We start from the raw sequence: 25,469 nt of genomic DNA on the forward strand, positions 1-25,469 counted from the left end.
ATGTTTCATGCCAGGATATTATGAAAACTCAAGGTAGGGTTGCTATGAATCTGCAGTTCATGTCACCACGTATAACTGCAGGCTGCTCTGCATTTTGTTGGGAAAGAAGAAAAGGCAATATTAAAATTGCATGTTGAAGCAAAATGAGGATCAACAAGTATGGCTTGCTGGGTGCTACCTTTCCTTTCTGAGGATCCTCCAGGGGCCACATGGACTGATAAAAATGTCAAAAAAATTATAACAAAATTTGCCTGGATTTTTCTTAAGTTGAGTGCAAGAAACAGGGATATGTTCTTTAAAAGTTCCTTTGGGAGATTTTGGAGTGAAATCTCACTCTAGTTGTAGAGAAAAATGAAGAAGTTTGAAGAACCTGTGGCACCAAGGGTCATGGAAATAGTCCCAGGAAGTATTGTTGAAATCTTTCATGGCCAGAATCCCTGGGTTGCTGTGAGTTTTCCAGGCTGTATGACCATGTTCCAGAAGCATTCTTTCCTGAAGTTTCACCTGCATCTCTGGCAGGCAACCTCATAGGTTCTGAGGTCTGCTGGAAACTAGGAACATGGGGTTTTATATATCTGTGGAATGTCCAGGGTGGGAGAAAGAACTCTTGTCTGTTTGGAGCAAGTGTAAATGTTGCAATTGGCCACCTTGATTAGCATTTAATGACCTTGAGGTTTCAAGGTCTGGCTGGTTGCTGTCTAGGGGATCCTTTGTTGGGAGGTGATTAGCTGGCCCTGATTTTTTCTTGTCTAGAATTCCCCAGTTTTTGAGTATTATTCTTTATTTACTGTTTTGATTTTAGAGTTGTTGTTTTTTTAAAAAAATACTGGTAGCCAGATTTTGTTCATGTTCATGGTTTCCTCCTTTCTGTTGAAATTGTCCACATGCTTGTGGATTTCAGTGACTTCTCTGTATAGTCTAGCATGGTGGTTGTTAGAGTGGTCCAGCATTTCTGTATTCTCAAATAATATGTTGTGTCCAGGTTGGTTCATCAAGTGCTCTGCTATGGCCGACTTCTCTGGTTGAAGTAGTCTGCAGTGCCTTTCATATTCCTTGATTCGTGTCTGGGCTCTGTGTTTGGTGGTCCCTATGTAGACTTGTCCACAGCTGCATGGTATATGGTAGACTCCTGCAGAGGTGAAAGTATCCCTCTTGTCCTTTGCTGAGTGTAGCATTTGTTTGAGTTTTTAAGTGGGTCTGTAGATAGTTTGTAGGTTGTGTTTCCTCATCATCTTCTCCATGCGGTCAGTGGTTCCCTTGATGTATGGCAAGAACACTTTTCCTCTGGGTGGATCTTTGTCTTTAGTCTTGTGGCTTGAGAGGTAGCAACCAGCCAAACATTGAAACTGCAAGGCCATTAAATGCTAATCAAGGTGGCCAGTCATAACATTCACACCTACTTCCAACAGACAAGAGTTCTTTGTCCCACCCTGGACATTCCACAGATATATAAACCCCATTTTCCTGGTTTCCAACAGACCTCACAACCTCTGAGGATGCCTGCCCTAGATGCAAGCAAAATGTCAGGAGAGAATGCTTCTGGAACATAGCCATACAGCCCGGGAAACTCAAAGCAACCCAGTCCCAGGAAGTTCTCTTCTCCTAAAGATAGATGTATATTTTCCAGTAAAGTTATAGCGGTAAAGTTATAGATGAATAGCTTTACTGCTTCCCAAACTTTGCTACATTTTCCCTTCTGTCCAGCCTTGTGGGATTTTTTGAGGAGTGCATACAAATATCCATGCACATTTCTGTGCATGTTTAATTGCATATGCACATTCTTCTACATGGAAGCGAGTGTGGTAGGGTGGTTAGGGTGTTGGATGAGGACCCTGGAGACCAGAATTCGAATTTCTGCTCAGCCATGGAAGCCCATTGAGTGACCTTGGAGAAGTCACTCACATTCAGCCTCAGAAGGCAAGGGCAAACCTGCTCTGAACAAATTGCAAAAACAAAACAAAACAAAAGAAAAACCCAAAACAAAAGACAACCTGTGATAGGTTCACCTATTGAACACCTCATTCTTTCCAACAGATTGTGATTGTCTAGTGAAGATGTTTCTTTTGAGGCAGGACTTTGGACACACCATATGTTCAGCCTTGTTTTAAGCTCTCTGTTAATTGGAGATGTTATTTCTGCTGCCACTTTTTATGGCCTCTGTTTCAAGAGGATGGACTACTAAGGTGCGTTGCTGCTGGACGTGGCAGCAAAGGACATTCAGCTCAGCAGCCCAGCTGTCAGTGGAAGAAAAGGAGCTGATAAATAGCTTGTGTCCTTTCTTGTCCCCTTTTCTTAATATCTGTTTCCATTGTTTCCTCCTCGCCCTTGGTTCTTTGTCTCCCATGAATTTGTTTTGTCTGCTCTTATGGGTCTGTGTGCATGGCTGAACTCTATGAAGTGTATCCTAATTGTAGCTATATACCTACAATTCCTTCTGAGGATCCCTTGAGGGAATAGTGGGTAGGCTGGATATATTGTTTGCTTGGTGTTATTTTCCTCTATTAAAAAAAATCTAATCATGATTTCCAAGCTCAGCCTTTTCTTAGGAAATGTGGGTAGTCGCTTTAGACTTTTTTCCAGAGCCAGCCAACTCATTACCTTGCAAAGTAGGAAAGCAATCAGGTGTGTGATGAAAATCAAGGATTCCACACAAGGTTAAACCAACTACAAATTTAGTTATTACCAAAAGACTTTGGGGGAAGAGTTTAAAGAGGTGTGATAATGAGATATGTAGACAGAATTTAAAGAGTTTTTAGCAGTTAATCAAAGGGGCAATTATGAAAGGCATGTAATAAGGAAAGGAAAATGTCATCTGCAGCAACTTTGTATATAGAAATTGTTTCCAAAGGAGGACCTGCATTAGTTTGTTGCAGCTGTGCTTTTTTTTTTTTTTTTTGTCGTGTCAGGAGTGACTCCTGGTGTGAGAGAATTGGCCGTCTGCAAGGACATTGCCCAGGGGACACCTGGATGATTTGATGTTTTTATCATCCTTGCGGGTGGCTTCTCTCATGTCCCCGCATGAGGAGCTGGAGCTGATAGAGGGAGCTCATCCGCTTCTCCCCGGATTCAAACCTGCGACCTGTCGGTCTTCAGTCCTGCTGGCACAGGGGTTTAACATTAGCTGTGCTAATGTTTTGCAACAACAAGGAGATTTGTGGAATCTTTATGACTCATGGATTTGTGATAGTAGCTAAAAAGACTACTGAATGGGCCCTAAAGTAAATCAAATAAATAATTCAAACTCTCCCTAGAAGCCAAGATGACTAAATTGAGACTATCATACTTTGGCTACATCATAAGAAGATATTTATTTATTTATTTTGTATCCAAAGCATTGCATAAATTAGTATAAAACTGATAAAAATAGAAGGATTACACATGCCTACATATCTTCTGACCAAAAACGGGCAATAGCAACCGCATTGTCTGTAGCCTCCAACAATTTTTCCTCTGTACATGAGGCAGGACATTGCGGACAAGCATATAGATGTGGAGTTGTTTGTTCTGCTCCACAGTTGCACAAGGTGGAGGATTCTTCTAGGTAGTGCCATTTTGTCAAGTTGTCTTTTGGTCTGCCCACTCCACTTCTGAGTCTGTTCCGGGACTTCCAAGTTGCCCATTCTTGGTTTGAAAAGATATGACTTACTGAAAGGACAATATATGCTTGGTAGAGCAGAAAACAATAGGAAAAGAGGAAGACTGTATTATGGATGAATGGACTCAATCAAGGAATCCATGGCCTTGACTTTGCAAGACCTAAGCAGGACTATTGAGAATGGAGTGGCTTGGAGGTCTCTCATTCATGAGGTCACCATAAGCCAATGCTGACTTGATGCCAGTGCACAACAACAGCATATGCTTTCATGGATTGCAATCCCTGTCCTCAAATGCATCAACAGGCAATGGCTGGCATCTGGTTAGGTCACTTCTGGTTGCTTCCACGACATGCGAGTGTGGAGAAGAGCAAACCACAGACCACCTGCTGCAATGCAACCTGAGCCCCGCCACATGCACAATGGAGGACCTCTTTGCAGCAACACCAGAGGCACTCCAAGTGGCCAGATACTGGTCAAAGGACATTTAATCAACTACCAAGCTTGCAAACTCTGTTTTGTCTGTTTGTTAAAAAAATGTTTAAAATGTAATACAATTTTCTGGTTGATACTGACACGACAAATAAATAAATCTGGTTAGGTAGTAGTTATGGTGTCCTAAATTAGACTTAGGATACTGTAATTGCTTTGCAGTGTCAAATGTAATTGTGACACTCACTTAAAAGTCATGTGGTATTTTTTAGTGATGGAAATATGCTTTTGGATGGTGTTACTAAGCTTCTCCTGCCAAAAGGTCAGAATGTGTAGAAGCAGGGGTGAGGATTTGGATTATGTGATTTTAATATTTATTCTAAGATGCTTTTAATGCTTTTTAAATGCTTAAATGTTGTTTATGCCTCATGTTTAATGGTTTTAATGTTTTAATGGTTTAATTTATAGTTATATGTTAGTGTTTAGTTATTATGATTTTTTTAAATGTTCACATGTATGTATGTTGGCATTGAATTTTTGCCATTAGTATGTCATAAACCGCCTTGAGACACACACCCCCCTCCCGGGGGTGAGAAAGGTGATAAATAAATATAATAAATAAATAAATAAATAAATAAATAAATACATTTTGCTCCTTTAAACCTTCTCTGGGTGTTAGTCTGGATTTTAAAGGACCTATGGAAGGTGCTAAACCTTGTGGGGATCTGTCATAACGTCTCATTACAGGTTCGCTTCATAGCGGAAGGGGCTGGTCATGTTCTGCCAAAACACCCTGATCATCAGCAGTATAAACCTCCATCATTCAGGACAACTGACTGGTTTTTAAGGTGTGTTTCCAGAGCTGAATGGAGAAGCATTGCCATGTTTCAAGTATGTGTTTAATGCAGGATCTTGGCCTATATTTTAAAGCTCTGGTCATGGACCTCTCATCATCTTATTTACTTTTTTCTGCAGACTCTTGTTAGTATACAGAAATGACTCACCAGGGAATGTGTTTTGAACAATGTCTGTTGAATGCAATTCCCACTTGAATTTGCTGCAGGCTGCAGCCAAGTCCTAACTTGAGTCTCCTGCTGGTGCAACACCAGTGTTAGAAACTGATAATTAATTACATTTAGATTTCCCACTCTCATCTTCTATTTCTGCTCTAGGTTGACCTAAAAATTGGTACAGTTTCCAGTAGCAAGTATCAATACTGCCAGGCCTTGAGGACTGCACTTTAAGTAGCATCAACAATAAGAATTATAATAAGAACAAGAAGGGAATCTGAGGAACAGAAGAGCAGCCAAGGGCACATCCATCATGCCTTGTCCAAGTAGCTGGTGAGAGGCCCTTTCTCCATGTTCCAAGTGCCATTGCTTTAGCCTCAGAGGGAGGGAAGAGTAGCTAAGATCTGCTGGACTTAGGAAATCTTCACATGGTCCCTAGGGCAGTGCCATTTTGCCAGCAGTCACTGGTGAATGGGAAGGTGCATGGGCTGGCTTTTGGCACCCTGTGTGCACACCCTCCTTCCCCCATCATATGATGGGAATGGGCAAAAGTGTGTCCCTGTTCCCATCATATGGGAGAAAGGGCAGCAACACACTTTGCCCCACCCTCATCATATGGGGAAATGGAGAGGAAAGTGTGGGTAGCTCCATCAGAGCGACCCGAAAAACATTTCCTTCTTGGTTGTGGAAGAGGAAGTGTCTTGTAACACTTCCCCTCCAATTCGGAAGGAATGTGGGTAGGGCCAAGTCAACGTTGTCTGATGACACTTGGCAGTCCCCATCAACAAATGGAAGAACTGGGTGAAAAAAGGCCTGTGTAAAGAGGTCTTCCCCATTGCTATCCCCCTTTCTTAATACCTTTTGTCTTATTTTGGTTGTCTTTTTTGCAACAGAGAGCACAGAAGTGCCAAATTAATGATTTGCAAACTAACTTGGGAATCCTTCAGCTGAATGGTGGGAAGAAAACACTCTAAATATGAAGACAAAGAAGAAGCGAACAATGGACCCATACAATATTACAGCTAAAGCAGTCAAATTATGCCTACTTACTGGTAAAGGTAATATTGAAGCCTCGTTTCTCAGTAGAATGATCGGTCTGGAATTCCAGTCTAGTGACATGTCCACTGCTAGTTAGAGAAGAAGGAAGCTGGCTCCCAGAGAAGGTTCCCAAGACAGGCGATTCAGCCGTTCCACCATCTTTTACAGCCAAAAAGTCAAACTGAGGCTCCACGTCAAAATCGTTGAAGGCCAAGTGGATGCGGCTTTCGGGCTTTGCGATGATCAACCAGACGCAGTGGAGGCTGCTACCATATTCCTCAGGGTAGTTTGGGGAAAGCACAATCCCAGACGGGGTGGTGAAGTTGAAGAAGCAGGAAACTGCAAGGAGAAAACAATCACAACACAAAGGACATCAGTCACGATGCACACTGCTGTGGATGCTTCCAGCTCAAGGAGTTTTCACCAGCAACAGCTAGTCACTTCCATGCTAGTAGGTGGTGGCCCCACTCTGAGTTTTAGTCTGAACTTTGAAGGAGCTATCTAAGATAATAAGCCCATTTTGTAGTCCGAATTCAGCTCCTTGGGCTATTTATTTTGGGTAAAAATCCAAAGTATATTCACTGTATCACTGCTATGGTGCAGCCTTGCATGCAAATTCACAATTTCTCATCATTACAAAGAAAAACAGGAGGAGGAGAGAGGAAATGCCATTTAGCTCTCTTTTATTTTATTTATTTATTTATTTGCAGCATTTATATTCCGCCCTTCTCACCCCGCAAGGGACTCAGGGCGGATTAGAGTGTACACATATATGGCAAACATTCAATGCCAATTTTTGACTTACAACATATACAGACATACACAGAGGCTATTTAACTTTTTCTGACCGCCAGGGGAGCTGTCGCTTTCATCGTCCATCTGTGACACTGATGAAGTACTTCCGCATTCCCCGCATGCTTTTTGCTGGAGTGCTTTGCTGGAATCTCTTTTATGGCCTCATAAATCAGTTAATTTAGCCTCCCCACACTTTAAGGTGGTACCTAATTTTCCTACTTAACAGATGCAACTGTCTTTTGGGTTGCAAAGGTCGACAACAGGCTACACAATTGGTTGGAAACCCACTCCAACCCGGGCTGGCTTCGAACTCATGGCCTTTTAAACTCATGAGTTAAAAAACAAAGAAACAAAACTGTGCACAGATATAAAACTCCCTTATATTTCTCCCTCAGCTATCCTCACAGAATGCAATAGAAATGACTTTTCTTTCCAAACAAACCCACAAATAAAACCTATTCAAAGGAGGAGAGCATTCTGGAGCAATTCCCATCGGGTGGAAAAGAGGTCAGGTCAGGGCAGGTATGAGCCTTCCATACCTATGAGGATGTGTCTAAATGTTTTGTCTTTCATGGTACAATAATCCCTCCGCCAGCTGACAGCCTAACCCGCTTCACTTCACTTAAAGCCCAGGGGAAGGCGTTGGGAGAGGTAACTTCTACAATACATTTTCTTTTTTGGAGAACAGGAGATATAGGTGGCCAGCATGATAAAATATGATTCAATAGAGGGAGGACTACTAACCTGTGGTACAAGGCCAAGCAGTTTTTGAACTAAGCTGAAAAAATGGTCTTTCCCCCAATTTCATTTCCTTTTTAAAAAAGTGAATTGTATCTGGCACTGAAATGTTTGCGGTCATTTTTTTCCCATTCCACACTTGTCTATGTGACCAAAATCCATTTTCAATGCAACAGGATAAACTGTTTGCAAAGTTTGTGTATACAGCCAGATTTTACACTTGCAGGTTTAATTTTTGCAAATTTGATTATTTGTGCATCTGATCAATATATTTTCTCTAGGAATGTACGGGTCATCCAGGGTGACTCTATGATCAATATTTGCCAGAAGTTCCCATAGCTTTAAGGGGGTATGGTGGGACACAAAGAGTTTATGAATCACTCTGTCCTTATCTATGTATCTGGCCCCCTGGTGGCACAGTGGGTTAAACTGCTGAGCTACTGAACTTGCTGACCGAAAGGTCACTGGTTCGAATTTGGGGAGCAGGGTGAGCTCCCGCTGTTAGCCCCAACTTTTGCCAACCTAGCAGTTCAAAAACATGCAAATGTGAGTAGATCAATAGGTATCACTTCTGCGGGAAGTTAATGGTGCTCCATGCAGTCATGCTGGCCACATGATTTTGGAGGTGTCTACCTCAGAGATGAGCACCAACACCCCAGAGTTGGACACAACTAGACTTAATGTCAGGGGAACATTTGCCTTTATCTGTCTATCTATCTATCTATCTATCTATCTATCTATCTATCTAGGTAAAGATAGGTAAAGGCTTTCCCCTGATATTAAGTCCAGTCATGTTTGACTCTGGGGGTTGGTGCTCATCTCCATTTCTAAGCTGAAGACCCAGTGTTATCCGTAGACACCTCCAAGATCATGTGGCTGGCATGACTGCATGGAGTGCCATTACTTTCCTGCCGGAGCTGTACCTATTGAGCTACTCACATTTGCATGTTTTTGAACTGCTAGGTTGGCAGAAGCTGGGGCTAACAGCAGGAGCTCACCCTGCTCCCCGGATTTGAACCTTTTGGTCAGCAAGTTTAGAAGCTCAGCGGTTTATCCCACTGCGCCCACATCTATCTATCTATCTATCTATCTATCTATCTATGAATGAAACCAAAGTATATAACAGAATTCCATTTATTCCCAGGGATTTGGATAACAGGAAATACATTGATTTAAAACTTTTGCAAACCCTAACTTTTCAGTCCATTGGAATCCTGTTTCCCATTGCCATTGGAAAATGATGCCACAACTTTCTCAACATCAGTTGTTCTTTAAAAAGAAAACCCTAGTTCATAAAAATTAAGAGAAGTTTATTCAGCCAGAGTTTGAACAAGATTGGAAATGGCTGAACCCATTTAGCAACGACAAACAAATTGAAACAATTGATAATCCCCTTTTCCCTGCCACACAAAGGCTCCCTTAATTATGGCAGATGCTTTTATATTAATAGTTTTATATGGTTATGGTATTAATGTTTTTGTGATATTTTGCTGGAAGCTTGCTTAAAGAGTTTTGGAGTAAACGAGCCTGACGGAAAGCAATTAAGTTAATAACTGGAGAGGCATTATCAAAATTAGTGTAGAAGATGAATGTGAGGGTTCTTATAGAGGGGCATGCATTTATTTAAACAGTATTTCCCTTTCCCACAAGATTTTGGCAATGCAGCAATGACATCAACAAATCCACATATATACTTCTCTCCTCTATCTTCAATGCTAACGGATTGGGAGGAGGACAGAGGATGGGTTGGACTTTAGATGGCCATCTGTCAGGGATTATTTATTTGTGGGCCCCTACACTGGTCAGATAACATTATCTTTGTTGTACCTTCCAACTCCACAGCTCTAAGATCCTAATATTTCCAAAGCCCTTCCAAGCTCTTATCATATTATTTTAAACCTGGTTGTCATTGTGTTTCTAGGAGGCATCTAGACTTCTCAGTAGACCACAAGCTGGACATGAGTCAACAGTATGATGTGGCAACTAAAAAAGCCAATGTGATTCTAGACCAGTGGTTCTCAACCTGGGGTCCCCAGATGTTTTTGGCCTTTAACTCCCAGAATCCTAACAGCTGGTAAATTGGTTGGGATTTCTGGAAGTTGTAGGCCAAAAACATCTGGGGACCCCAGGTTGAGAACCACTGTTCTAGACTACCTCAATAACAAGGAAGAGTATGTGTTCGGTCTACTTATCAAACCAGAGCTCTGCTACTTATTCCTCAGTAGACTAGGGGTGTCCAAATTTTGATCCTTCGAGTGTTTGGGACTCCATCTCCCAGAAGCCTCTGCCAGCTTGTCCGATGCTTGGGAATTCTGGGAGTGTCTTGAGTCACCAACTGGCTGAGAAAGGCGCTATACAAATACAGTAAATACTAATAAACAATATGTCCAAAACTCCTGGAGGAACAAAGGTTGGACACTACTGCTGTAGACAAATGGGCAGACCACCAATCTATGGGAATCTGCTATATCCACTTGCAGACAGTAACTCTCAGTTCCATAAACTCAAATTTCATGAGAACTATCACTTAAAAATTGGTAAAATTGACCCCCCAATAAGGTTGCCTACTTCACCCATTCCCTCAAAGACCTTGAATCCTAGTTCTAAATTATCTTGTGGTATTGGTGGTAGATATAGTTTTGTGTGGTGTCATACTGTCTTGATTTCCTGCAGCTCTGCTTTCCTCTTGTCTAGATCTAAGGAAGTAATGCTACCCCTCTATTCCGCTTTGGTTAGGCCACACCTGGAATATTGTGTCCAATTCTGGGCCCCACAATTGAAGAGAGATATTGACAAGCGGGAATGTGTCCAGAGGAGAGCGACTAAAATGATAAAAGGTCTGGAGAACAAGCCCTATGAGGAACGGCTTAAGGAGCTGGGCATGTTTAGCCTGAAGAAGAGAAGGCTGAGAGGGGATATGATAGCCATGTATAAATATGTGAGAGGAAGCCACTAGGACGCGGAACAATGGCTTCAAACTACAAGAGAGGAGATTCCATCTGAACATTAGGAAGAACTTCCTGACTGTGAGAGCCGTTCAGCAGTGGAACTCTCTGCCCCAGAGTGTGGTGGAGGCTCCTTCTTTGGAAGCTTTTAAGCAGAGGCTGGATGGCCATTTGTCAGGGGTGATTTGAATGCAATATTCCTGCTTCTTGGCAGGGGGTTGGACAGGATGGCCCATGAGGTCTCTTCCAACTCTTTGATTCTATGATTCTATGATTCTATGGAGGGAGCAAGCTTGTTTTCTGCTTCCCTGCAGACTAGGACGAGGAACAATGGCTTCAAACTACAAGAGAGGAGATTCCATCTGAACATGAGGAAGAACTTCCTGACTGTGAGAGCCGTTCAGCAGTGGAACTCTCTGCCCCAGAGTGTGGTGGAGGCTCCTTCTTTGGAAGCTTTTAAACAGAGGCTGGATGGCCATCTGTCGGGGATTATTTGAATGCGATGTTCCTGCTTCTTGGCAGGGGGTTGGACTGGATGGCCCATGAGGTCTCTTCCAACTCTTAGATTCTATGATTCTATGATTCTTCTTCTGTCCTTCAGAGGCCAAGGCAGTGGCAGTTATAGTGGATGGATCAGCTCAGGTGTCTGGAAGAACCATATTCCCCTTTCAAGTGGAGGCTATTTGTGGAGGCAGTGACCTTGCTCTGGATTTTAGTGCTGACTTTAAAGATGCTATCAAGCACACTGGGAAAAAAAAACACCTTGGGAATGGTTAAGGTTCAGTACCTTGGATAGGGCCTTTTAAAATCTGAACTGAAGCTCAGAACAGATTTACTGTCTTGTTAATATGGAAGCCACCAGCTGTCGCTGGTGTTTGAAAAGGGGAGCGCTTATTTTAGTTACCAGCAAAATTAGACTGGGATTACCATTGTCTATTTTTACGTGCCAATGTTTGCTAAATTTGGGATGCTTACTCACTGTAATGTAAATTGTGCATTGGCTATTTTTAATGCCAACGAGGCACATTCCTGCAAACAGTAGGAAAGGGGGGACAGGAAACATGCTGGCTATAGGCTTGGAGTGGGAGAAGACAGGGCAGTCACAGCTCCATCACGCCTTGGCCCACATGTAAATGAAAGATGCTCACTCCATCCCAACTGCCATTGCTTTGTCCCTGGAGGGAGACTATAAGAAGCAGTGCTTGTTTGACTTCATTGAATTATAGAATCATAGAATCATAGAGTTGGAAGAGACCTCATGGGCCATCCAGTCCAATCCCTTGCCAAGAAGCAGGAATATTGCATTCACAGCACCCCTGACAGATGGCCATTCAGCCTCTGCTTAAAAGCTTCCAAAGAAGGAGCCTCCACCACACTCCGGGGCAGAGAGTTCCACTGCTGAATGGCTCTCACAGTCAGGAAGTTCTTCCTCATGTTCAGATGGAATCTCCTTTCTTGTAGTTTGAAGCCATTGTTTCGTGTCCTAGTCTCCAGGGAAGCAGAAAACAAGCTTGCTCCCTCCTCCCTGTGGCTTCCTCTCACATATTTATACATGGCTATCATATCCCCTCTCAGCCTTCTCTTCTTCAGGCTAAACATGCCCAGCTCTTTAAGCCGCTCTTCATAGGGCTTGTTCTCCAGAACCTTGATCTGGAGCTAACCAAGGCGGAATAGAGGGGTAGCATTACTTCCCTAGATCTAGACACTATGCTCCTATTGATGCAGGCCAAAATCCCATTGGCTTTTTTTGCCACCACATGACACTGTTGGCTCATGTTTAACTTGCTGTTCATGAGGACTCCAAGATGTTTTTCACATGTACTGCTCTCGAGCCAGGCGTCCCCCATTCTGTATCTTTGCATTTCATTTTTTCTGCCTAAGTGGAGTATCTTGCATTTGTCACTGTTGAACTTCAATACCCTCCTTCATTGCCATTCCCTTTTCCTTGTGTTCTGTCTTATTTAAATTGTAAGCCTGAGGGTGGGATCTGTCCACCCAACAATGTAAGCCAGTGGTTCCCAGCCTGTGGGCCGTAGCCCACCAGTGGGCCACGAGATCTAAAATAAGGTCTGCGGCTCTAGATTATGAAATATGGTTTTCTGTGGGTGAGCAAAGGCGACTATTGGATGGCATATGTTCTGTATCTGAAACTAGAGCTGACGTGGTCTATCCAATGCAATCTTTTGAATCAGCACCCCAAACCGAATCTAAAGTTGACCAAAAACTGATTCATAGCCCCTTTGGCACTAATGTTGGAGAGTAGTCTCTGATCAAAGTGGTCAAAAAAAGGTTGGGAACCACTGATGTAAGCAGTTCTGAGAGCCTGTGATGCTACAGAGAGGAGTATATACTCTAAAAATAAATAACAAATTATAAGAGGATACATCAGAAAACTATTCACAACAGCATTGTACACAATGGGAACAGTGGACAGAATAGAGACCATTGCATACAGCAGGTGAATAACCATGCCTTGCCTCAGGATATGCAACACTTTTGGATTGTAAAGGGTTCTTCCTCATCCTGCTCCTTCACATCTCCCAGATGGTGGAAAATTAAAGGCAACTAAGAAAAAAATGTTTAATTCACAGCCACAGATACAGAGCCTCCTTAGAGGGAACTCTGGCCACAGTTCAGCTGACACAATATATTGGTTTCCCAAAGCAAAGTGGTGCTTTAATTGATACTGTCTACTGTTTGTTGAATACATTACCAATCACCTAGCTTCCTCCTGCTTATCCAAAATGCTGAACCTATGCAGGGTGGTAGGGACTAGCACAACGATACATACTATAGGGGAATTTATCATTCAAAGCACAATTCAAAGTGCTGGCTTTAGCCTATAAGCCCTAAATAGTTCAGGCCCAGTCTACCTGTCCGAACGTATCTTCCTCTATTAACCACCTCGGAGATTAAGATCATCTGGGGAGGCCCTGCTCTCAGTCCCACCTTCTGGACTCATCGCTGAGCCTGGAACCCCAGGTTTCGGCGGTGACCAGGGGAGCATTCGCACAGTTAAAACTCGTGCGCCAGCTGCGACCATACCTTGGGAAGTCTGACTTGGCCACGGTAGTCCACGCTCTGGTTACATCCCGCTTAGACTACTGCAACGCTCTCTACGTGGGGTTGCCCTTGAAGACTGCTCGGAAGCTTCAAATGGTCCAACATTCGGCAGCTAGGTTGCTAACAGGAGCGGCACTCAGGGAGCACACCACTCCTCTGTTGCGCCAGCTCCACTGGCTGCCAATCTGCTACCGGGCACAATTCAAGGTGATGGCTTTAGCCTATAAAGCCCTAAACGGTTCTGGCCCTACTTACCTCTCTGAACGCATCTCCTCCTATGAACCGACTAGGACATTACGATCGTCTGGGGAGGCCCTGCTCTCGGTCCCGCCCGCATCGCAGGTGCGGTTGGCGGGGACGAGAGACAGGGCCTTCTCAGTGGTGGCCCCCCGGCTGTGGAACGCCCTACTTGTGGACATCAGACAGGCCCCCTCACTGCTGGCATTCCGGAGGAAGGTCAAGACTTGGCTTTACGAACAAGCGTTTGGCTAAATAGTGCAATGAAATACAGTAAGATGGTACAACTGAACATAGGAATTGGTATATAGGATTATGATTACGGATTCTGATTTTGATTTGTTTGCTGAGGCGCACGTCTATGATAATGATTGTTTTTGACTTGATATGTTTGTATAATGTGCTTTTAACTGCTTTTTTGATGTTGTTGTGTTAACCTTTACTATGTAAACCGCCTTGAGTCACCATTTCGGCGGAGAAAGGCGGTATAGAAGTAAAGCAAATAAATAATAATAATAAATTCTTCACAAGCGCGGCTGGTGGGAACGAGAGACAAGGCCTTCTCAGTGGTGGCCCCTTGGTTCTGAAACTCCCTCCTTAGCGATATCAGATCAGCCCTCTCCCTTTTAGGCTTCAGAAGGAGAGTAAAACCCCTGCTGTAGGAGCAGGCTTTTGAAAAATAGTGCAGTGCAGTACTTTTAATGTGGAATATGTGCAATTGACTACAGAATGGACTTAGATTCTGACCCTGGATGGCGTGTTTAACATCTGAATGTATTTTAATTATATTCAATATGTATTAATTTTAATCCAATTTATTTTTAGTTAACATGGTATGCTTTAAGGCACTGTTGGAGGTGCCACATGTAAGCCACCTTGAGTCCCCCTTGGGGTACAGAAAGGCGGGATATAAATAAAGCAAATAAATAAATAGTAAATATGGACTAAAACATGCGTGAGAAGAAAATTGTCGAAATTGCTCACTGCTTAGTTCAAAAAGAAACTTAGAGAAGAATTACATTGCTTGCGACTCTAGCATAGTAAACTGACACAATTCTTGCGCGCATAATAGCATACCGTTCCCATCATTTTTTTAAAAAAATACATTGATGCCATGACATGCAATAAATTCCAAAATACCAGTCATGTCCCACATGACAGATATCATACCTGAGGAAAGTGTTGTCACAACTTGTCCTGTTTTCCTGGTGAAATAATAATAATATAATAAAACTTTATTTATACCCCGCTCCATCTCCCCCAAGGGGACTCGGTGCGGCTTACATGAGGCCACTCCCATCAGTACATTACACAACAATATAATACGAGAACATAATAAAACCAAAAAAATAAAATACATAAATGCAAAACAATATAATAGCAACACAACAATATAAAATCAGACATTAAAACGCAAAAGATTTCATTGGGCAGGGCCAAATTCAGGATAAAATTATAAAGGTTTAAAACAATGGGAGATAGGACAATGTCAAACATCGGGAGAGGGGTCTGGGGATGAGGAAAGATTTAATTGCACAAACCATAAATAAAGTGCTACTGAGGTCATTTAGTGCAAGGCTTTTTGGTTAGGGAGTACCTTACGTTCAATCACTGAAGGCGCATTGGAATAACCAAGTTTTCAGTGAAGGAGGTCAATTGGATTCAATCCCGCCTGAAACCTCGGGAAAATGCTTTGGGTGGAGCCCATCTACATTGGCCTCTGCCCTCAAGCAACTTCACGCCCCTGACCTAGACCTGGGCAAACTTTGGTCCTCGGGGAGTTTTGGACCTTAACTCCCACAATTCCTAACAGCCTTTCAGCTTCGACTGAAAGTAGTCCAATCTGGAGGTGACTAAGGCATGGCCTATCCTGGCCAGATCCGCCTTCACGAGGTACGGTCGCAGTTGGCACACGAGTTTCAATTGTGCAAAGGCCCTCCCGGCCACCACCGATGCTTGAGCTTCAAACGTAAGTGATGAGTCCAAGAGGACACCCAAACTGCGGACCTGTGACTTCAGGGGGAGTGTAACCCTGTCCAGCACAGGTTGCCACCCTATACCTCGATCTGGTATACGATCGACCAGGAGGACCTCTGTCTTGTCAGGATTAATCTTCAGCTTGTTCATCCTCATCCAGCCAGCCACAGCGGCCAGGCCCTCGTCCAGCACTCGAGAGGCTTCCTTGGAGTTCGGTGTAAAAGAGTAGTAGAGTTGCGTGTCATCTGCATAGAGATGGCACCCAATTCCAAAACTCCGGATGACCTCTCTCCTTATCGAAGGCTTTCATGGTCAGAATCACTGAATTGCTGTGAGTTTTCCAGGCTTTATGGCCATGTTCCAGAAGCATTCTCTCATGATATTTTGCCCACATCTATAGCAGGCATCCTCAGAGGTTGTGAGGACAGCAGGGAAGCTGAAGAATGAACCTCAAACCCCAGTTGCCTATTGTGGGTTTTTAAAGAAAGGAACCACTTATCCTGGCAATTGCCCAAAGGTTATATCTACTAGAAGGAGCCCTTTATTCAACTATTCCCAAGCTTAATATCTTGATGATCTTCCAGGCAAAAAAGTGCACAAGAAAAAGCTGGAGGCTGGCCGCTCAAATAAACAAGCAGACACTGTGTTCCACCTACGCTGCAAAACAGACCAGCTGGAGAAATTACCCGACCCTCCTTTATTCCCCCGACTAGGATGCATGCATAGCTATTTTGCACTGACTCTCCTGACAGAGGTCAAGGAAACAATAAAGATGAACACCAGGGAAAACGAAACAGAGAATTGATTTCATGGCTATTAAACATACGCAGAACTCGACAGCTGCAGTCAAAGGGTTGGGATTAAAATTCCTCATTGCATGCATCTCTCTGTTTTTGTATGCTTCTGCATCCAGTTTCCCCTTCCTTTTGGACTCTTTTTCTCTTCCTCCTCCTCTTCTCCTCAGTACTTTCTTTTCTCCACTTTTTTTCTCTTAATCCTCCTTTCTGTTTTGTTCAATTCTAGGGTCTCATCAACTCCATGTTCAACATCTACACAAATGACCAGCCACTGCCAGAAGGGACAGAGAGCTTCATCTATGCTGATGATCGTGCCATTACTGCTCAAGCAGGGAGCTTTGAGGTGGTTGAACAGAAGCTCTCCGAAGCTCTAGGTGCTCTTACTGCCTACTACAGGAAAAACCAGCTGATCCCTAATTCATCTAAAACACAGACATGTGCCTTTCACCTTAAGAAGAGACAAGCATCCCGAGCTCTAAGGATCACCTGGAAAGTAATCCCACTGGAGCATTGCAGAGGACTCAAATACCTGGGAGTCACTCTGGACCATGCCCTGACCTGTAGAAGCACTGCCTGAATATCAAGGAAAAAGTGGGTGCTAGAAACGATATCATACGTAAGCTTACTGGCACAACCTGGGGATCACAACCAGACACAGTGAAGGCATCCGCCCTTGTGCTATGCTACTCTGCTGCTGAGTATGCATGCCCAGTGTGGAACACATCTCACCACACTAAAACAGTGGATGTGGCTCTTAATGAGACATATTGCATTATCATGGGGTGTCACCACTGGAGAAATTACACTACTTAGCCGATATTGCACCACCTGACATCCGCCGGGAAGTAGCAGCCAATAGTGAAAGGACCAAGGCAGTGACATCTCCAGCTCATCCCTTGTTTGGGCATCAGCCAGCACGCCAACGACTTAAATCAAGAAATAGTTTTCTAAGATCTACAGAGACACTCGCTGGAACACCTCAGCAAGCGAGAGTCCAAAAGTGGCAGGCTCAAACCCAGAGCCTCAATCAATGGCTGATACCCAATGAGTGGAGCCCCCGGTGGTGCAGTGGGTTAAAGCCCTGTGCTGGCAGGACTGAAGACCGACAGGTTTCAGGTTCGAATCCGGGGAGAGGCGGATGAGCTTCCTCTATCAGCTCCAGCTTCTCATGCGGGGACATGAGAGAAGCCTCCCACAAGGATGATAAAACATCAAAAATCATCCAGGCGTCCCCTGGGTAACATCCTTGCAGACGGCCAATTCTCTCACAACAGGACGCTCCTGACACGATAAAAAAAAAAAACCCAATGAGAGACTCCCCCCTGGGCACACAGAAAACTGGGCAACTTGGAAGGTGCTGAACAGACTGCGCTCTGGCACCACGAGATGCAGAGCCAACCTTCAGAAATGGGGCTACAAAGTGGAATCCACAGCATGCGAGTGTGGAGAAGAGCAAACCACAGACCACCTGCTGCAATGCAACCTGAGCCCTGCCACATGCACCATGGAGGACCTTCTTGCAGCAACATCAGAAGCACTCCAAGTGGCCAGATACTGGTCAAAGGACATCTAATCAACTACCAAGTTTGCAAAATTTGTGTCTTTTGTATGTTTGTTTGTTTGTTATGTCAAAAATGTAATACTACTGTTCGGTTGCCTGACACGATAAATAAAATCAACTCCATCAATGGCACCCAGACAGCCATTTGAGACTGTTGCCTCCAATGTCAGTGAAACGGTGTGTCTAATCAAAGTTTCAATATAAACTATAAGTTATCTCTCCATTTTACTAAGTCATATCCCACAAATAGTTTCCCCCAAATGAAAAGCATTTTAAAAATTGAGACTAAGATCCCAAACCAGTGGACCCATTTGCCTCCCCCATATAATTTCCCCATTGGAGAAGCTCAAAGGGTCCACAGTACTTATCAGTGTGAAACTTATTGTGAATGTAACAATCCAGACAAATGTCAAAACTTAAGTCTCAATAGTTTTAGAACTGATGCATACTAGCCCAATGCAGTCTCACTCAAGCCAAGATGTGCCAAGCCACGAAATCACCACGATCTTCAATCTATGGTAAATATGACCTGTTGGAGTTACATCATGCAAACTTACTGTTGAATGCCTATGTAGATTAATATGTGTATCAATGGTCAATGTGCATGGATGACATTCCAATGTATCATGTACAGAAGTGTTGTTTAGAGGTAGTTTTCACAGCATGTATGGGTCAGCATAGTGGGTTGAGTGCTTGATTATCAGTCTGGAGACCATGGTTTGCCTTTGTTGTTGTTCATTCGTTCAGTCGCTTCCGACTCTTCGTGACCTCATGGACCAGCCCACGCCAGAGCTCCGTGTCGGCCGTCACCACCCCCAGCTCCTTCAAGGTCAGTCACTTCAAGGATACCATCTATCCATATGGCCCTTGGTTGGCCCCTCTTCCTTTTTCCTTCCATTTTCCCCAGCATCATTGTGGTTTGCCTTAGAGTTGCCATAAACTGGAAGCATCTTGAAGGCACAGTTTATGGCAACTCTAAGGCAAACCACAATGATTCTGGGGGAAATGGAAGGAAAAAGGAAGAGGGGCCGACCAAGGGCCATATGGATAGATGGTATCCTTGAAGTGACTGACCTTGAAGGAGCTGGGGGTGGTGACGGCCGACACGGAGCTCTGGCGTGGGCTGGTCCATGAGGTCACGAAGAGTCAGAAGCGACTGAACGAATGAACAACAACAAAGGCAAACCATGGTCTCCAGACTCATAATCTGGAGTTCAGATTAGTTCAGAGGTGAGATTAGTTCAGCCTTCCTCCAAGGCTGAAAGAGTATGGTATGATCAAGGTCACCCAATCTTCAGAATCATAATCTAACGCTCAAATCATGACACCACGTTGGCTCTCCAACCTGTTATAGTATTGTGTGTGAAAGAATTCATCTATACTCTATCTACATCCATCTATTCTGTCAGCTCCATTTATAAACTCTACCAGCTGTCTGAAAAATCACTTCACATGCATAGCACAATGTATACCATTATGTCTCACTTAACAGTATACCATCTGACTTTTTTCATGATTTTTTTTCAATGACGTCCTGCAATTTGGGAGAAGGGCATTAGTCTGAATGGGCCCAATACTCCAAGGTAGAGCTATGTACCTCAAACACTCTCCTCTCTAGATTTGGTTAGGCACGGAAGAATGTAATGGGAGTCCAAAGGCTGAAATAAAGAGCATTTATGTAGCTTCTAGGCCCATGGCCTCAAACATTAACACATTTGTGAGGGTTTCAGGACATGTCCAAGTACATGCAAAGCAATTCCGGAGGCTAAAAATGCAAACCACTACAATGTGCATAATTGGGAGAAAATGCAGAAATAGACTTGAGTCAATGGAGAGCAGTTACATAAATGAGATAAATTGCTGTTTAAACATATACAAAAATGAGGTGGAATGAGCAAATGAATTTTAGAAGCAGAAAAAATCACAAAAGCCTAGGTCCAAATTAGCATTGGTGGAGTGAAAAAACATATCCACCCACAATTCTGCTGGGTGGCCTCCTTTTCACTCTCTCACACATTGGCAGATGCTTATTCTTGGCACTGCCTCTCCTTCAGTGCCCCTTCAAAACACGCAGGTCACTTAGGGTATGTCTTGCACCTCAAGAAAGAGGGGAACTGGCTGAACCATGAACATCAACATGGCATGATGAGAGGGCTCCTGCCCCCTTCCAAGAAACCATTTATCCTTTATCAGAATTCCTTCTCTTGTTTCCTTGGCCCTCCTACATGACAGCTGTTAGAGATAAGCACAGACAACAAAAGTCTGCGAGAAGCTGCTATCACATGTATAAAACAAGAAAGAGTGAAGTATGATAGATCTTATTACATGAGCTCAATGAACACAGTTTCAGTTTTATGTGAAGAACTCTGAATATCGTAGAAAAGACATCTCTCTAGACCTCTATAATTCTATGGTCAACATCCGTTGAAGTTCCACCTACAGCAGACCATAGAATTGTACTAGAAGTTTAGAGAGAAGACTTTTCTAATTATTGCTAGATTTTCCTATGTAAACCTATGGCATGCTTCGAGTGGACATTTTTCATATTACGTAAGCAAAACAGGGTTCCAGATTCCCCCTTTCCACCCATTGTGGGTTTTGCTTTTGTGGATTTGATTATTTATGGATTTGATTAATATGTTCTCTATAAGAATTGCTAGGTGCTCCATCCAGTGCAAGTCTATGGTCAACTTCTGCTGGAAGCTGACTGTAGACCTGTGATGTACTGGAAGACCTACAACTGGACAGTTGTAGGTCTTCCAGAACAACCCAGAAGCTGTCTGTAGTGTGTTGGAGGACCTAGACATTCCTATTTGCGGTTTTCCCACTTTTGGGGGGGGGGGGGGGAATCTTGTACTATTATTCCCAGCAAATGTGGAGGTCTGTCTATATATGTGAATTCATATTACACTGTAATTGATCCCTCATGTAATATGCAACCCTGCTGAGGTGGTAATGAGAACCATAGGAGAGGGCTAGAGAAGGAAGAAAGGCACAATGTTCTAAACTCCCAGGCTCTTAAAGATATAGGTCCACACTGCCAGAAGACCCCAGCACAAACAAATATTAGCTTATTACTGTAAAGCATGCCAACTAACATCAGTCACATCATCACTGGAGAAGGTCTAACCAACACAAGATATTTAGTCTGTTAAATATCCATCTTTTGCTTTGAAAAGAGATTACATTTAAAGAGATATGTTCAAGACAGTATTGGATAAGTTTGGAAAGAGAGGGAGTTGCACAAGTATAGCACCACAGTTGGATCCACACCAAAGTCTCATAACCCAATATGAAGAAAGGATAGGAAGAAAATGCAGATGGGATTAGAGAAACTCAACAGAATTGAGATGCAGATACTTGTAACATTCCTAAAGTTAGGTAAACAGGAGATCCCATTTCAGGTTTGATCAAATATGTTTGTTAGAGCCATCACCACCATCCCCCAGCCCCAATGCAAGAACTAGGAAACCCAAATCCTCGGAAACATCTTGTTGAAAAAAGAAGCATGCCATCATGCCTTTATGGGTCAGGTGGGGATTTTGAGATGCTCTATGTCATTTTATTTATATTTTTTGCATATGGTTGTGAAATCTGGACAATGAAGGGAAAAAAATAAACTTATTTGAAATATAATGGAGAGGGAGTTCCATGGTTGGATATCATGGACTCACAAAAGTATTAGCGGAAATAAAGCCTGAACTCTTGGAATCTAAGATGACAAACTGAGATTCTTGCACTGTCAATATATATATCATGAGGAGACAAGACTCATTAGAAAATACAGTAATGCCTTTTAAGGTAGAAGGAATCAAAGAGGACTGCATTACAGTTGGATAGACTCAGTCAAGAAAGCCATGACCCTGTAAGACCTGAGCAGAACCTTTCATTCATGGGGTCACCATGAGTCGAAGCTGACTGGATAGCAATTAACAGCAACAAATACACTATGGTACACCACCATAAAGACATCTTGCTTTTCCCACCCACATCATTTTCTTTTCCACCCCAAAACCTACAACAGCAGACGTGGTGAAAAATGTAGAACCAATGAAGAAACTAGTTGTGAGGAAGGGCCTGATGAAATGGAGCAGAGTGTAGCTACAGGGCTGGTGGTCAAAGGAGGCCATTGTCCTTCCAAATAAGAATTATGCTTCCCTCCCATAAATTTCTACTTATCCATGTCTGAAAAAATGTGTTATCGCTAGGCATCTTCTAGGTCCTCCAATGTGGTTCTATGATATGTTTCCATCAGAAGTGGAGGATAGAGTTTTACTTGAGGATATGAATGCCAGAGAGATGTTTTCTATAGGTCCTCTAGTGCAACTCTATGGCATTTTCCCACCAGAAGCCATTTATTTCTATAGAGTTCACAGTAAGCCATAAATAATGGCTTATATAGGGGATACCTATATCTGTAGGTATCCCCTACAGACTAATTTCTATCCTGCATTTCTGATGCTTTAGGGGGCAACTCTCAGTTCAGAACAGCCTTCCTGAGCTCGGCCTATGCTTACAACTATAAGAATGAAGCACAAACTACAACTGCAATAAATAAAATAATAGTTCTTATATCCTCCTTTTTATAGTGAGAAGAAATGGGGGAAAAAAAGCATGGAGCCAAAGGTTCATTTCCCAACCATTACCGCTAAACACTGACATTAAAAACAAGAAAAAAACAATAATAATGAAAGGCTCAGCACTGAAGATGACAAAGTCTACACAGACCAGCAGTTTGAACTTACATGGCAAACTGATGATCATGCTGGGACATATATTTCAGAACTATATCTGCTTCTATGAGAATGTCTTGGAATACCCGTGCGACAGGGGGCTTATTCTTGAGACCATCAATAAATGTAATAAGGCTTAAGGGGATTGGATATAAGCCTGTGGAAAGGTAATCTGTAGACCCGATGTATTGCTTTTTCAGTTGTGCTCAAAGAGTGGAATTACAACCACAACCATTTTCAAATGCATCAGCCTTTCAAAACAACCGGCAGATAATGATTCTTCAATCCTAGCTTGCTTACTAAGTCATATTTACAAGTTGATTCATGACATTAACGTCCTAATCAGCAGCTCTCATAATTAGAGAGAACAGAAAACCAAGGGTGCATGCATATACATTGGCGAATTAATTCAGTTTGTCACTACTTGAACTGCCATGGCTAAATGCAATCCGAGGAGCTGCAGTTTGGTGAGGCACCAGTAACTCTTTGGCTGAGCAGGCTACAGACCATATGAAACAACAAATCCCATAATTCTGAACCATGACAAATGGTGTAAAACTAAATTTACAGTGTGGACGCATCTTAGATGTGACATGTAACCAATGTGAGGATGAGGGGGAAGGAAACGTGGAATATTTCAAGAGAGAGTTTGGATGCAAAACTGAAAATATGCAGGTAAACTATAAACAAAAAAGAATGAGAATCTCTTTGTACTTCTAGAAATCTTTTCCCCTCACCTTACTTGGGTCAGTCCCTTTAACAACTCTATTTACTCGGTTATGAGGCTAAAATAACTGGAAGGAAGAATGACTGATAGTACTTTGAACTCCTTGGAGGAAAGGAAGTCCCAAAGTGTCTAACTACACAAAGACAACTCTAATATTGCAGACACAGATGATGGTCTTTGGGTCGGTATGTAGCAAGTTAAGCAGTGAAACAAAATGGGACAATACCAGACATAAACATTACAACCCAGGCTGCGAACATTCTTTATGTCTTGGGATATTTTATTAACACTGTTAGAGTATTAATATCCTGTCTTTTGATCAAAAAACAAACAAACAAACCAAGATCCATAAGGTAGTTCACGGCTTTAAAATGAAATCAAGGGAGTAGTCAAATCACAAACTTCAAACTAATCAAACAGCAAAAGAAAGCCACACAAAAGAAGAAGAAAAGACACTGATTAAGTTGGCAGTAATAATAACAATATCAAAAAATCTAGCAGGAACGTCAAACATGACGACAACCCCTTCTCCAAAAACTCAAAGAGCCCAGAGGACTATTGAAATACACAGCTTTTGCTTGCTGCCTAAAAACAACAAAGAAGAAATTATAGTGTTGTTTCCCCATGTTTCCAGTTATATCTTTTGTAGATCTGATTATTCATGGATTTGATTAGAAAATGCTTTCTCTAGGTACTCCAGCGTGACTTTATTGTCAACTACTTCCAGTTTTATTGGAGGAGTTAGATTTCTAGAGAGAACATTTATCTAGGGTTCTCTAGGTCTTCCCACATAATTCTATGGTTAGCTTCCAGCAGAAGTTGACCATATAGTCATGTTGGAGAACCTAGAAACCCCCTCCCACTATGGTGGGAACCTGTTTTTGGGACCTGTGAGGTTTTTAACGTATCGCTTCTCCATGGCCACCAAATATGAGTTCCATTACCCCTTGCCACCAAATGTGATAGATTTCACTTATTTCCCTTTCTGTCTCCAATATAAGGACCTCCTTCTACCATATTGCCATGGTCCCAATTGTGGAGACCTTTCAGACATCATTTCAGTTCATGTGGAAGACTTTATTCACCCCTATTGAACACTACCATCCTGTATTTAAAACACTGCCATCATGCCTGGACTCAAGTTTGCCAGTGCATAACATCCTTAGAGGTTCAGGTGTATCCTACAAAAACAATGATCTAGTAAACAGAAATTGCATCACAGATTGCTTATTTAGTAGCTATTAACCTAACTGATGCTAACTCTAGGATGTATCTCTCACTCTTTCTCTTACCCATACCCTAACTAATTCTTACTTTGCCTAACTTTCTCTTTGATTATGATTAACTGACCTAAATCACTCAAATTCCAAATTTAACAGACTCAGCTCCCAATCCCCATTACTAACTTCCATAGAATTGCACTTTCAAAATCTATTGAGATGTTCCACCACTCCCAGAATCCCATTCTCTCCCTCCCCTCCCCCAGCAGATTCTTACCTTATAACATCTACTACCCAGTGCAAATGTAACTATATTTTACCTTAACAGGAAAGAACATTTTGACCTGAGAAATTTTTTTAGAGAGAACATGTCAAACAATCTTTTCAAAAGTGATCTTCCATATAATTTTTTTACCCTAATACAAGAACACTACTAACAAACGACAACCTAGCACTTCTTTTTGGGAGCTACCTAAACCTTATACCTTTCAAACACAACATTATACAAGAACAAAACATTTGACACAGAAACGTCCTTCACAAAATTTTCACAAAAATAGTCCTAAAATGCAAAAAATGTGAAGGAGTTCCAGCAATCTGAAG

At 42.6% G+C, this 25,469-nt stretch overlaps 1 protein-coding gene across 5 annotated transcripts in view; it reads right to left on the minus strand.

Moving 5' to 3' along the window:
* CSMD2 (CUB and Sushi multiple domains 2) overlaps nucleotides 1-25,469 on the minus strand; it is a 984,984-nt gene that overhangs the window by 320,566 nt on the left and 638,949 nt on the right. For all 5 annotated transcript variants that reach the window (XM_067473669.1, XM_067473670.1, XM_060784605.2 and 2 more), the window contains one exon: nucleotides 6,086-6,412. In XM_067473669.1, the coding sequence (XP_067329770.1) occupies nucleotides 6,086-6,412 (327 nt within the window). The remainder of the gene's footprint in view (nucleotides 1-6,085; nucleotides 6,413-25,469) is intronic.

The sequence above is a fragment of the Anolis sagrei genome, chromosome X (assembly GCF_037176765.1).
Source record: "Anolis sagrei isolate rAnoSag1 chromosome X, rAnoSag1.mat, whole genome shotgun sequence".
NCBI lineage: Eukaryota > Metazoa > Chordata > Lepidosauria > Squamata > Dactyloidae > Anolis > Anolis sagrei.